This window comes from Rhinolophus sinicus, linkage group LG07, assembly GCF_036562045.2.
Source record: "Rhinolophus sinicus isolate RSC01 linkage group LG07, ASM3656204v1, whole genome shotgun sequence".
Classification (NCBI taxonomy): domain Eukaryota; kingdom Metazoa; phylum Chordata; class Mammalia; order Chiroptera; family Rhinolophidae; genus Rhinolophus; species Rhinolophus sinicus.
Window position 1 is genome coordinate 29,524,466 of NC_133757.1, and position 13,297 is coordinate 29,537,762.

The 13,297-nt window shown below is 37.2% G+C and overlaps 1 protein-coding gene across 13 annotated transcripts in view; it reads left to right on the forward strand.

Moving 5' to 3' along the window:
* CPEB3 (cytoplasmic polyadenylation element binding protein 3) overlaps positions 1–13,297 on the forward strand; it is a 173,177-nt gene that overhangs the window by 66,993 nt on the left and 92,887 nt on the right. For all 13 annotated transcript variants that reach the window (XM_074339396.1, XM_074339394.1, XM_019739331.2 and 10 more), the window contains one exon: positions 5,629–5,685. In XM_074339396.1, coding sequence (XP_074195497.1) covers positions 5,629–5,685 — 57 coding nt within the window. The remainder of the gene's footprint in view (positions 1–5,628; positions 5,686–13,297) is intronic.

Consider the following 13,297-nt stretch of genomic DNA (forward strand, 5'->3'; position numbering starts at 1 on the left):
CTCCTCCCTCATGATAAAAATGTCAAGTAATGTAGAGGAAAAGATGACCTAAGCTTTCTTCACAGCATCTTGAGGAATGTCTGCTGCACTGTTGATCAGCTCACAGAAGGCTTGTTTAAATAAAAATTGGACTAATATTTGGGCTTCTTAAAGATCTCTAGCTACAGTTTTTAGTTGTAGCAGAATGAAATTTTAACAATTACCTCTTATCTCTTACCATGGCTTATGTATGACTTTTCCTATTGTTCATTTGAGAGAATGCCTCCAAGAGATGAGAGTTTTGAGAAGGGTAATGAACGAATGAAAACTGTCCCTTATTTCTTTTCTAAGTACAGAACTCCGTGGGTTGGGAGAAGTGTGAGTGAGGCCTGCGTGGGAGGAATTGTTCTCTGCCCTCTTTTCTAGTGGACCGAAGAGATCCACCTCTCCTCGTAACTGAGGATTAAGGGCATTTCAGGCATTGGGAGAGGTAGGATAAGAGATAGGGGGAAAGGTTCATCTGTATACCCTCCTTACGGCTGTCGCCTGACTTGCTACTAAAGATGAAGGTTCATCTAGCCACTGGGGAAGCCCTGTGAAAATCCAGGGTCATTAGGTTTGATTAATCATACCGTCCCTTAGGATTAATACTCAAAGAGGACGAAGTAATAAAAGAGAAGAATAATAGGGAAATACCAACCCCAGTGCTTTGGGCAGTGTAGGTGACAGTGAGAAGCAAGGCCCTGTCCCCTGGCTGCGGTAGCGCAGTATAGCAGACATCTTGGAAAAAACAGGAAGAAGCCACCTTTTTCTCATCCCATGCACTCAGTCTCCCTTTTTGAACAGAAGAGTAGACCTGGCTGACTGCTTGGGAGTAATACCTGATGAAACATTTTTATATATTTGAATGTTCTCTTCCTTCACCCTTCATGGAACTGAAATTTGAAAAGTGAAAAGAGCAAGTGTCAAGTGCACCTTCATTACATTCAGCTTGTTCAGAAAAATATACTGTCCCTTTCCTTCCTTGAATTGTTACTCCAGTTCTATTTTTGTGCTACCTCCCTTCGGCCCATATCAGTTTGTCTGGTATGAGTTAGCAGATTCCACGGCTTTTAGGGCACAGGTTCTGAGTCAGCAAGAAGTGATTGTTCTTGTTCTGTACAAGAGGGGGACAGTGGATAGAAGTTGAGTGATTTTGTTTTTCTAGGTCCCTCCCATTAATTTGCCCAGTGACCCTTTCAGTGTAGCAGTGTAATCACCTGAGCATTTTAAAAGAAAAAGATTGTGGGTACTTTAATCCTGTGCACTACCTCCAGAAATTCTGAGTTAATTTTTCTCAAGTACAGTCTGAAATGAGGAAATGTAGGCTCAAGGGAATGAGATAAAATGCAGAAAAATATCCACTATTGGTATGCAAATACATTAGGATTTGACCTGAGGTCTAAACTCTCAGCTTTTGCTTCTTTGCTCTTTGGAACATATTTAGAATATTTACAGTACCAAACTTTTCTCATTTTTCCTTAAAGAAATTTAAAATACCAGTTTATTGTATTCCCACATGTCATATTATTACATCTTATTGATACTTTTTCTGAAGGAATGTATCTTCAACTTTATAGAAAAAGGAGGTGGGAAATAGAATCGAGTAAAATATGCATGTTATCTTATAACTTTTCTGGAACGTGGCACTTGAATTCTGTTATATGAAGGTCTCTGAAGGACTTGACTTTTTAGAGCAAATGGAGAGGATTAGAGGATGATGCAGCAGTTGTTCCCTGTCTCATAACATACTGCAGAAGTGAAGAGGTGATTTTCATAATTCATTATGAAAGAATAAAAATTCCAATTTCTATTTCGGACATGTAAAAGTGTGGGTTTTTTGAATAACTTTGAATAACAGTAGAGGTAGTTTTTTTATAACTGGCCTCTTAAATACGAATGTGAACTGAGCTTATGAGACTGTGATTTTTACAGTCCAAATAACCGTGTAGAACCCTATTCTCCAACTTCTTCCTCCATCTCCTCTCACCCACATTTTTCAGGCGCTGTGCAGTGGGGAAAGTGGGACATAGTCTCAGATTTCCACAGCATCATTTAACTCAGTAAAACCAAGTATGCTTTCCAGTTTTCAAAACCTTATATTTTACACTATTCTTAAAAGATAGCTAGCTGACAAGAACAATTTAAAAATAGCAGACCATGGACAAAATGTCACGCTGGCAGCACCAGACTGCATTAACAGAAATCTCCAGATGTCACACACTTGAGTCTATTTTCACAGCTGATTAAACAGCAGTATTTGTTGGACAAAGGGAAGAAAAAAAGAAATGGCCTCATCTGAATTTGGAATAAGTTTTTCTTTTGCGGTTACATATTTTCTCTCTCCTCCAAAATCCATAACTGTAAGACTTGAGGCGTACAATATACAAAGTAAAAATAAAATGATAAAATCGTTTCTAATTTTTAAAAAGAAACCTTTATACACATACTATACTCCCTAAACTGGAAGAGACCGTAATCAAAATGTTAACAGAGCTTGTCTTTGATTGGTGATCTTGTTTTCTTCATTTTTGTGTATTGTCTAATTTGTCTCCAATGAAAATATATTGTACTTTATAATCTAAACATTAATTTTTGAAGAGGTAAAGAAAGTAGCTTAAAGAAGCCATAAGTGAGTTTACTAAAAAGAATTAGCATTCAGTCGGGGGAAAATTAGATTATATTTAAATAATTGGTTCTGATGAATCTGGCACTGACCTAGAGTTTTCTATAATATCTTTTGTTAATGATGTTGATCCACAGATCCAGAGCTTCGTTGGGTCAAAAAGGCCAACAGAGTTAGGGAGGACACAAGGAAAAGCAAAAAAGTTTTCTGCTTTTCAGCAAGTAGTGATGTCTTCATCTACAAAAAGTTGCCCAAGGCTCTCTTTTTTTGCTGCATCTTTAGAAAGATTGAATTGGAAGAAGTCAGTGTGGGATAGAGGATGATAATTAGAAAAACTACCAAGCTTCTTTTCAGTTTCATCTTTCATGGCTGAAAAGTCCTAAAATCTCATGGAGAGAGTCCAGAAAGGATCCAACTTCTGGAGGACTGCAGAGAGAGCACCCCTTTAAGTATGGGAACATAAGTATTTCTAGAAACAGGCAAAAAAAACTCTTATTTGATGTAGTCATTGTAAACTACATAATTCTTTACTATAAATGATCGTGGCACAGGAAACAAAAGAAGTTGAAAGAGGGTCAGCTAAATTTGGCTCACTTGGTTTTCTTGATAACCCTTTATTATTCTAGAAATGTTTAGGGAACATCCCTCCTTTTAGGAACCACACCCACCTCCGAATATTCCTTGGTCAGAGGTCATAGAGTCCCTCTCTATGTGCCATTTCCTTACGTTCTAATAGGCAGTGATTTTGAACTCTCACTGGGTTTTTAGGCAGACTTTCCAGTGAGTAAATCACACCTCGTTCTCATGGATGTTTGAATTTGGGGATAATGAATCCAAATAATGTCATGATTATCTGAAAATAATGGAAAGAACATTGATATAGCTAATTAAAACCAGAGTGGAAATTCTCCCTACTGAATCAAAGCCTCGTTCAGGTGACAAATTTTCCTATAATAAGTTCTGATCAAGGTAGCAAGAGATAGCACTCATTGTATATGGTATAGACTATAATTTTTAGGGACTCTAGATGGACTTAGGAGCTGGAAAAACGTAAGACACAGAGCAATTGCATATAGGGATCCTGTTAAGTGTGTCTTTTAACAATAGGTAGTTTTTGAAACTCTAATAATTAGCTTCTAGTAAATATGAAAGGCTATACAAAATTTGTTTAAAGTGAAACAGGCAGTTCTATTATTAAGAGATGTTTCTATACGAATATGATTTTCTATAGAAAACATTAAAATCTAAAAAATAATTTTATCATAATGTAAATGCTAGCAACATAGTCTCCACTGAACTAGGGATAGATAAAATTCCTCCTAATAAGGAAGTTTAAAATAATAAAAACAAAAAATAATTTTTATTAAAAGTTGTATAATGCTTCCTTATATAATTAGAACACTTTCATCAGAATCTATCAACCATTGATGATTTTTCCATTCTTAATTTCTCTTGTCTCTCTCTGTCTCTCACACACACATCTATCCATCCATCAATAAAAGCAACATTACGTTTAAGAGTTTTGTTTTTTTCCACTATCCCTTAATATGAAATGACCTTTCACAAATTATTGTGACCTGTGGGTCTTTAGGAGATTAGACTGGCCTTGATTTAACTAGGAATTCATGGCTACCCCTTTTTTTTAGAGGCAAATACTCCGTTTTGTCCACTGTGATTCTTTTATTTTAGGCCAGAAGAGTTTGATAATGCTATTTGCCTCTAGTATCCTATAACAGAGTTTACTACCAAATGATGACTGACCTTTTGCAATTAAAGCACTGTATTTGTTGGAAAAGTCAATCACATTCTCCTTATCTCCAGCTTTCTCTGTCTCCCTCTCCCCCAAAATACTGTTGACATTTATTTAAACGGTAGTGATCTAAAATTAACATTTTTTCTGAGAATTTCATTGTAAACCTTTACATAACTGGACATGAAAACCTCGCAGAGTCAAGTTCATAGATACTAGCTTTACACAAAAGCATTGTTTCAATAACTATTTTGTTGAAGGAATTGGCCAAGAAAACTTGCTAAGTATATAGTTTTTCCATATAAGACTCTCTCTGTTTCATTTTTCTTTGGATATATCCACCTCCTTTCCCCAAATAATTAATGAAAAAAACATACCAAATGTGTACATCTTTCACTTTTAACCCTGGAGGCTGTTAGCTGAACCATCTAATTCATTCTTGCCATCTCATAGACCAGAGGTTGGCAAGCTTTGTAAAGGGCCAGAGAGTAAATATTTTCAGCCTGTGGGTCACATGGTCTCTCACACATTCTTTGTTTTTTAATTTTTAATTTTACAACCCTCAGAGGAGGCATATGAAAACAAGTAGCCAGCCAGTGTGGGCAGAAGTTTGTGACCTGTTTATTATAAGGACAAAGGTCTGGAGACGAGCATTATGCCCTACGTCATATGACTAGTTAGTGGTAGGGGCAGCAGTCAGAACCCTAGATTTTTAGGCCGGTCATTGTTCCCCACTCTGTTATATAAATTTCACCATCTTTATTCCCGTTGCCATTCTGAGAGTTGTTGTCTTTTTGAGCCTCTATGAAACCTTTACCTTTTTATTCCCTCTAAGCTTCAAGTTTATATACTTTTTAATTAATTATTTTCTGCTTAAATTTGAAGGGCACTATGAATTGTTTAAATAAAATGCTTAATCCAGGGAATTGGCATGTTTAAATCGGAATGCGGGAGATGAATTGAAATTTCACATGATTATAATGGAAGCTTCTTTTTTGTCTTGTTTTATTTATTTGTTGTTATTTGAGACGTTGGCTTTGTTTTAAGATTTTTCGTGTGTATATTTTATGACTTGATTTAAAAACTTGTAATTGCTATGACCTTTGATAGCATTGTTTGTTATAGATTTAATTTGTTTTATCTTTTTGTAATGTTCATATTGTACAGTGTATTTGAAACAATTGTATTAAGCATTATTTTTTTGTGCTTAAAATGAAATTATTTTATTTTTTAGGACGCATGGGAATAAATTTCCATCATCCAGGAACAGATAATATTATGGCACTTAACAGTAAGTCTTCATATGAAATATTCTATAAAATTAGCAGTCAGGTTTATAGCATATTATTTCCACTTTCTTGTTTGTCACATTTCAACCTTCCAATGAGTGTAGTATAGACCATTATTCTATACGAGTGGTTCCTAAAATGTGGTCCCTAAACCGGCAGCATCAGCATCATTTCGAAACTTATTACAAATGCAGAATCTCAGGCCTCCTACAGACCTGCCGAATTGGAAACTTTAAGAATGGGGACCAAAAATCTGTGTATTAAGAAGTCCTAGAGGTGATTCTGATGCAGGCTAAAGTTGGAAAACTGCTACTCTACACCAGGGGTTGAAAAACTACAGCCCCATGAGCCAACTCGGCCCCGGCCTAGTTTTGTAAAGAGTTGTATTGAAACACAGCCACACCCCATCCTTTGTGGGTTGTGTATGGCTACTTTTGTGCAACAATGGCCAAGACCAAAAAGCCTAAACTATTTACTGTCTGGTCCTTTACAGAGAACTTTGTTGGCCCTTTGGGGTAGAGAAAGGAAAGAAAGGAGGGAAGCCAAGGAAAAGAGGGAGTGGGGTAGAGAATATGAATGAATAATTCAACTTAATTACACGTAACAGAATTTTCTCATTGTGGTCAATAGCCAAGAGGGGTTCAAACTGGACATCAGGGGTTCTCCCCTTAGTGGAGTTTACATGGCATATAGGTGTCAACAGCTTTGCAGATTAGAAATGTTTTGTCAGTAATTGTTGTTAGATGGAATCCTGGAGCATCAAAACCTTAGTAACCAGAAAGTCATTGTATTAATACTAGAAGAAATACCTGGCTGGCATCAGTTCTCCTTCCAAATGGTTGTAGACCAAATTGCAGAACAATCTCTAAACTGAAATTGTCAGTTGTCAGATGGACTGATCCAAGACATTGATTTAAGTTTTCTCCTCTGTCAAATGGGTCATATCAGGTTGTCCCACTCGTTCTTTGAGACATGCAAGCTGACTCTCAATACACATGGGGGACGTGCTGGGTAAATCCAGGGTTGGGTTTAGTATTACCCCTTTCCCTCTTGCTTGAGTAAGGGTATTAGAATGCCATCGGAGTTCCTTAGGGCAGATTTTAGGTTATCTCTACAATATACGTTTCCTATTTCTTTTGGTTCTGACATGTAGCCTGCCTCCCAGTGAGCACGGCAGAGAACCACTGGCAGGGTTTGGTGATGGGGGTCCTAATTCACTGCATGCACATTTTGTTCTAAATAACTAGTATCCCTTCTTTTGGAGGGTATGAGACACAATGAAAATTCTAGACTACTCACCTGTTTTCTAATTTCCAGAATAACGGTCATTTTACATTTAGATTATGCCACCTCTGATTTTTTTTTCTCTCTAGAAGCAGGTACATTGGGGTGAGGATTAGTAAACATGCTTAACTTGCTGAGCTTCAGTGATTTTTCAAAACTTCGTGAAAAACCGTCAGTTAGGTGATGGGATCTAGAGTTGAATGTAAAAGGAAAGAACTGCATGGTAATGTGTCTGCCTGGAGGAATGAGTGTGTATTTGCGAAAAGATCTAATTGGGCATGGTGTGAGTCCTCTTCTGCAAGGGGGAGAGTCTGTCACAAAAACATTTATAATTGTTTTGTGTAAAAAACGAAGCGAGAAGACATGTTTCTTTTTAAAAGGTTTTTGATTCGATTTGATTTGATTCTCTTTAATTCTCTGCTTTTAAGTAAGAGATTTCATTCATGTTCTTTCCACTTTGTACATGTTGCTTAAAATGCCCCTTTTAGCCTCTAAATTTTCTCATCTGTAAGAGAAGGGGACCAAATTAGGTCATCGTAATGATTACTATTCAGGCTGAAGATTCTGTGATATATTTTGAAGTACCAAAAGGTCATTTTGCCAATATCTGTATCAAATGTTGATGAGTTATGCATATTTGCAATTTTATGGCAGATGATCAGGGACGGTCTTCTAAGGACTCTGTGAGTGGTGCCCTGTAGGCTCCTCAAAGTAAACCATAAAAACAACCAGAGTTTTACATGTATATTACTTACATCAGTTCTCTTTCAAAGTTGACTCCAACTTGAAATGATCATAGTAAACAAAATATTCCTCCTTGGTAGACATTTGTGAGACCAACTACAGGCTTTGACAGACTTGCTGTGATAAAGCTTTTTCCTGTTTTGTATAGTTGGTCCCAGCCCATCTGGTGACATGTATGTAATACATGCACAAACACTCTTATGTATTTTTTGTCTTCCTTCTTATGCCTATCGTTTGTTGGCCCAGCAATTATTGTCCTGAGACTGGCCTGTCCTTTTTCCTTTCCCTCAACTTCACATAGGAATAATTGAGATGAAGTCACAAATTACTGAAACTTTACTAATTCAAAATTTGTGATTATTGAAAGATACTAAGTTGAAGTTGAACTGTATTTTCAGACAAGAAGGGACTGGCTAAGAAAATTAAAGAGAACTGAATCAGTGGTTACGTCTTTCTAAAAAGGATGTATGAATCAGTTGTACTTCCTTCTTTTATACCCCTTTTTGCTATGCAAAATCCATGCTTCCTAACTTTGTACATAACTCTACTATTTACTGTCTTCAAAAGATCTTCTCTGCTTTTACTTCCTTGTTCTTGCCAAACCCCAAGTCTTTCCTGAAGACATGATATTCTCAGCTCTCCTGACTTGCTATGGGAAAGACAGGTATCATGGTGAGCATTCTCACGTCTCAGTACTATGTCCAGCTTTCAATGGGCCAGTTTCCCATATTTTGGTGTTCCCAGTGCGTCCCCTCCAGTTATACTTTCCTCTGAGAATCACCACTACCGATGTCATCTAGAAGACAGAAAATGGAGCTGGGGAGAGGAGGGTAGGATACCAACTATACAAAATAGTATACCTATAGACATTTAGGGTGTGGAAGGACTGGCAAGATTTATGTAACACCAAAGAATCTACTGATTTTTCCTATTCAAGATCATGTAAGGATTAGCAAGCCAACCTTTGGGGAGGAAACTAAGAGACATAAAATTTGGCTTTCCTCCAAAATATTAGGTCCTCAAGTATTGTAGAATATAGACAGGGAGTTGGGGGAAGAAATTCTGATCCATCAGTAAGACGTGCCACTTGTCCAACATTTCCAAAATAAAGTTAGTTCTGAAAAAATGTGCCCTTCGGGGATAGGGGGGAAAAAATGTGCCCTTCCATTTAACCTGGTAATATACTTTTTCTTTACTTTTAATAATTTGGTCCTTTCATTATCCTCACGCTTACAGCAGAAACACCAGAAGTTTGCATAATATACTTTTATTTTTCCTGCTGGAAAAGGAAGGAGGCTACTGATAATTCTTCGAGCTGTATGTGTAGTAGTTCTATCAGCCAGATTTTTTTCTAACACTAACAGTAGCTTGTGTTTTGTGTTTGGTTTTTTATGTTTTTGTTGTTGTTAGAGTTGAGTTTAGCAGTTAAGGGCTTGTACAGGACCATCTATTATGGTCCTCAGAAAAGGATTTTGGTGCCTCTGTGATTAGTCAAGTCGTCCAAATTTATAGACAAATTAATGTTCAAAACCAGAATGCCTGGTCTTATAATTTACTCTGAGAGGTAATCATGGCCAAATCTATCTACTTTATTCCTTTTGACTGGTCAACTCCTCTTTTTCCAAGTAGAGAATGGGCTTGGAAAAACAGCTAAATATCAGAAAGTTGCTTGATGAGTACAAAACTAGAAACAGAGGGAGCAGTGTAGCTTAAGGGATAGTATCACTCAGCTTCCGGGAGCTACCTTCCCAGCAGGCTGAAAGGCACGTGAAACCTGCAGATGGAGCAATGAATTGGCATCATCGGGAAAAGCGTTGTTTAGGGTCAGACAGGTCTGGTTCCCTCTCTGACAAGCTATATGACCTGGAGGCCACATTCTTAACTTCTCTGTCTCTGTTTTCTTCACCTGTAACAGGGAGATAATGATCACTAAGTTGACTATATACAGGCAGACCTCAGAGGTATTGCAGGTTCTGTTCCAAACCATGGAATAAAGTGAGTCACAGTCTTTTTGCTAGTAGAGAGTCTTGGCTCTGATTTATAAGTAAGCGTAGTATATGTGAGGCGGAAGAAATGAAGCGCAATAAAGCGAGGTATGCCTGTGTAAATCTTGTAAAGCTTAGCGTAGTGACTCACTATAGATGGTGCTCAGGTGAGCTGCCATTGTGATAGCGTTCGTCAGCTTTATTGCTGTCTTTTAAGATTTCCTTTTCTTTGCATGTCAGACTTCCAAAACATGAGTTTATCTTCCACTGTTTATATTTAGATAGACGTTTTCCTGATAGAATTCAGACAGCACGCCTACAAGTCACTCGTGGGCTGGGATGGCTGGAGGGGGCTACAGCACCATCTCTTTCTGTGGGAATCTTTTTTTCTGCATGAAATCCTTCCTGCTTCTGTCCCCCTGACTTTGGGACATCCACCTTCTTTGGGGATTACAGTTGCTGTATCTCTTGTGCTGTTTGGTACTTTTAAAGGTGCTATACAGTGATGCTTGGAATGTAAAATGGTACAACCGTTTTGAAAAACAGTTTGACAGTTTCTTAAAAAGTTAAATGCATACCTACCGCGTGATGCAGCAGTTCTAACTCCCGGGAATCTACCCAAGAGCAAAAATGAAAACATATGTCCTCACAAAGACATGTATGTGAATATTCAAAGGAGCATTATTCACAATAGCCAAAATTATAAGTAATCCAAATTTTCCTCAACTAGAGAATAAACAAATTGTGGTACATTTATACAATGGAATACTATTTAGCAATAAAAAGGAATGAACTATTGATACATGGCAACAACATGAATGATTCAGTATACTTATGCTAACTTTAAAAAGCTAAACAAAAAAGACTACATACTTGACTATTCCATTAATATAAAGTTCTAGAAAATGTAAACTAATCTATAGTGACAGAAAATACAACAGCTTCAACAATGTTTTGAAGTAATATTGTCCCCCTTCTGAGGACAAAAATAAAGGCTTAGGTCTTGAAAGAGTCATGTGATAAGGATGGCAAGTCTCTGAATGTCTCTCTTAGTTCAAAGCCCTAGAAGAGGACAATTATGATACTCTAATTACCTCATCATGTTTGTGAGATTTAGATGAGATTAGGCACATGTACACATAAGGTATTATTAGTGCAACATTTGGAAAGTGGGCAGCATAGTCTTACTTAGAGAAGATATGCCAGAGAATGATTGTTTTTTTTGACAGAAGCTTGTAATGTAACAGAGGTTTAGTTTTATTTAAATTGAAAGTTTTCATGCCATTTATTTTGTGATATCTCTCAGCTTGTAACTGGAGTCTGTTCCAAGTAGGTAAGAAATTTAAAGCACCTCCGACAGGGAGAGATGATTTTTGTCCTCACTCTTTCTTATTAGAGTTTTAAAAACATTGATAAATTGAGGAGTCCTAGAGTAGGAGTCCTGGACAGCTCACAGACTTAAATTTTTAAAATTTTTTTGGGAAAAACAAACATTTACTGGCTTGAGAAACGCTGAGTTCATTGACTGTTAAACAACTTATTCACAGCTGAAGCACCAAGCAACTTGGAGCTTTAGATTATGTTATCTTCCACTTTTTTTTCCTCTTATTTAATGCTTGGAAAATATTTTAGAAGATTTTTCTTATATTTCTGTTTGAACCGAGGGCTACCAGAGCATTTGTTGAATCAAAAGAGGAAATGTAAAGGGGTTTTGGTATGAACTTTTGGACAGACTCCCCCACCCCCCCTTTCATTCTCTGCTGGGAGTAAACTCCTTGGGGAGAGGCTCAGCTGAGAAAAAGTGGCAGAGAGGGAGCTGAACACATGATGCTTTTATGCCAAAGTGGGGATAGAGCCAGGTTTGTTAGAATTCCAAATGGAATTTTCCAAAATTTCAAGACTACATTGTAGTTCTATTTGAGATTCTCAGACTAAATACATTGTCTTTGAGTATTTGGAACTTTTAGAAGACAAGATCCAATCCTGCTATTTCTGTCTGAACAGGTTTAGAAGTAAAATTAGTATACTATTGTGGTATGAATACATTATAAACAATGGCTTATTAAAAGTGAACAATAGTAATTAGAGGGATATGTAATGTTCTATAACTTTCAAGTACTCAAGTTTCAAACTGTTGTTTTGGATGGATGTTGTACATGAACGTGGCAGGGGACGTAAGGACATTGTTGTTTTGTTTTGTTTTGTCCTTCTCAGTTTACAGGTAGGGAAGCTGAAGTTCGAGAGGCTATGTGAGTTGGTGGGGGTAACATGATGGAGCCACGAGCAGAACAGAACCTTCCATCTTCAGGTTGAGGGTGGTAACCCTTGCTTTAAATACTTAGTTGTTAAGAGTGGTTGTTTTCTTTTTATACTAGTTTAACACAAACACACAAATTTGGTGTCTTTGGGAAAATTGTTTTTCTAGTATTTTCTAGTTACATTATTTATGCTCAGAATGCTTACTAAATCCTCGTTTCCTGAAAAAGCAAGTGGTAAACCTGATCTGCATGGCCTGACATTGAACATTGTAAATAAGTGAAATCGGAAATATTCTGGATTTTATTGGATTTTGGAAGAAGTTCTTTGTGTGTGTGAATATGTCTTAAGTGCCAGGAATTGGGTGCTTGCAATGCTTGCAACCTAATAATAAAGATGCAGGAAACTGAAAAGTTACCTGCTTTTCCCTGTGGACTTCCCTGTTTGCTTTCTCTATTTATATAGGCAGTTGAACCTGGGTGTCCTGTTTATAGCACTCGACACACTTGTAATTAACTGTTTAATGTTGGTGTTTCTCTTCAATATGTATGCTTCAAGAGAGCAGAGACTACCTTTTGTTCACAACTGTTCATTGGCTTCAAGTACAATGCGTGGCCCATTAAACAGGGACTCAATATGAGAGACTGGAAGCGAGGGAAAGGTACCAGAGAAACTGGGAAAATGCAGTGTAATGGCCTTAGAGAATATCCAAGCTACCTTAGTTCCTTCCTAAAGATTTGTTTTAACTCTTTCTTTTGAAAGATGGTAATAACATATGGATCTAATAATTAACAGTTTAAAAAGTGCTTTCACAGACCTCTGTGCCTTTGTAATACTTATAATAGTTTGCCAGGAAATGGTCAAAACCCAGTTGCCCTAAACACCAGTTTTACCCGAGGATTATTCTCATATCCAAATAAAACATGGCTATGTGATAGAGTAGTATAGGAAACTGAAATGCAGTTTTTAAGATAAAGCTGGAGACTTCAAAGGGTTTTGTGGTCTTCAACAAGTTTTAAGAACGCTCATTTCTCTCGGCCTTTTGGGCACTTTCACAGAAAAGTTGAGAATGATGGTTCTTCATTTCATCTTTTTTGCCACCTTGTTGAAAACATGGAAGTGTCTTCATTTTCTTGAAAAGGCAAAGGAACTTGCTCATGTCATACAACCAGCAAATAGCCATCTATGGCTTGGACACACACTTTATTCTGCCAACCAGTCCCTTAATCCAATGTGATTTCTGTTCTTTTGGGTCTCCCCAAAAAGATCACTCAGGTTTCCATTAGCTCCTTCAGCCAAAGTAGCTAAACAATATTTTGATTGCGGACACTTAGTGCACTTCAGA